Source organism: Teleopsis dalmanni, chromosome X (genome assembly GCF_002237135.1).
Source record: "Teleopsis dalmanni isolate 2A chromosome X, ASM223713v2, whole genome shotgun sequence".
Taxonomy (NCBI): domain Eukaryota; kingdom Metazoa; phylum Arthropoda; class Insecta; order Diptera; family Diopsidae; genus Teleopsis; species Teleopsis dalmanni.
This window is the reverse complement of record NC_051848.1, coordinates 7606950-7607842: the sequence shown is the minus strand read 5'-3', so window position 1 is coordinate 7607842 and position 893 is coordinate 7606950. Positions and strand designations below refer to the sequence as shown.

Here is an 893-nt window from a genome sequence, read left to right as displayed (position 1 = left end):
TACTTCCAGTACATGTTGGCTTAAGCCGTTTGCATTCCAATGGCATATTGTGATTGCATTCATTATTTATAATTATTTAAAATTGTTTTTATAACCTATACTACGTATACAAGCTACTCGTAGCAAAACTCAAGTAAAATTCAAGTAAAACTAGTAAAACTCAAGTAAAACCAGTAAAACTCAAGTAACACTAGTAAAACTCAAGTAAAACCAGTAAAATTCAAGCAAAACTCGTAAAACTCAAGTAAAACCAGTAGAACTCAAGTAAAAAACAAGTAAAACTAGTAAAACTCAAGTACAACACATGCAGAGCTGCACTGAAATTTAAGTTACAAAATTTTTTGCGAGTGAAACCTAACTCTTAAGGTTTTAAGAGCATTGTTGTTGCTTCATATGTTTCCATTCGTAAGTGCAAGTATTTTTTTTGCTACTCTGAAAGAAAAAATAACGGCTAATATAAAAATAAAAGAAAAAATAACAAAGCAAATAAAAATTAAATGAAATAAAAAAGGATGGCTATACTAGTAGTCACCATAATTTACATAAAGACTTCTCTCTTTAACTATCAAATTTTTTTGATCAAAGTTATTTTCACTTTTGCTTCAGCGGTATCATTTTATTTTTGAAAGCCAGGGACAGTGTGGACAGTGAATTACATCGACTTTATTTTTTATATTGTGCAAGATACAGTTATTGTTGTTGTTTGTGATGTTTGTAAGATAGGTGAGTAACATTATTTCGGTTCCTGTTTGGAGTAGCAACAGTATTATACTAACGATATTAATTTGATATTAATTATGATATTAATTTATAGCTTAACCTCTAATAGCTGAGGTTATTTCAGTATAGCTTTCAGGTCCATGTTGTGCCAATTACTTTCTCGTTCTATTATT

At 29.2% G+C, this 893-nt stretch overlaps 1 protein-coding gene across 1 annotated transcript in view; it reads right to left on the bottom strand.

The window, feature by feature from the left end:
* LOC119687488 (cytosol aminopeptidase-like) overlaps positions 1-63 on the bottom strand; it is a 1854-nt gene extending 1791 nt beyond the window's left edge. Inside the window, exon 1 of the mRNA XM_038101818.1 lies at positions 4-63. Coding sequence (XP_037957746.1) covers positions 4-63 — 60 coding nt within the window. The remainder of the gene's footprint in view (positions 1-3) is intronic.
* Positions 64-893: the final 830 nt, after the last annotated feature.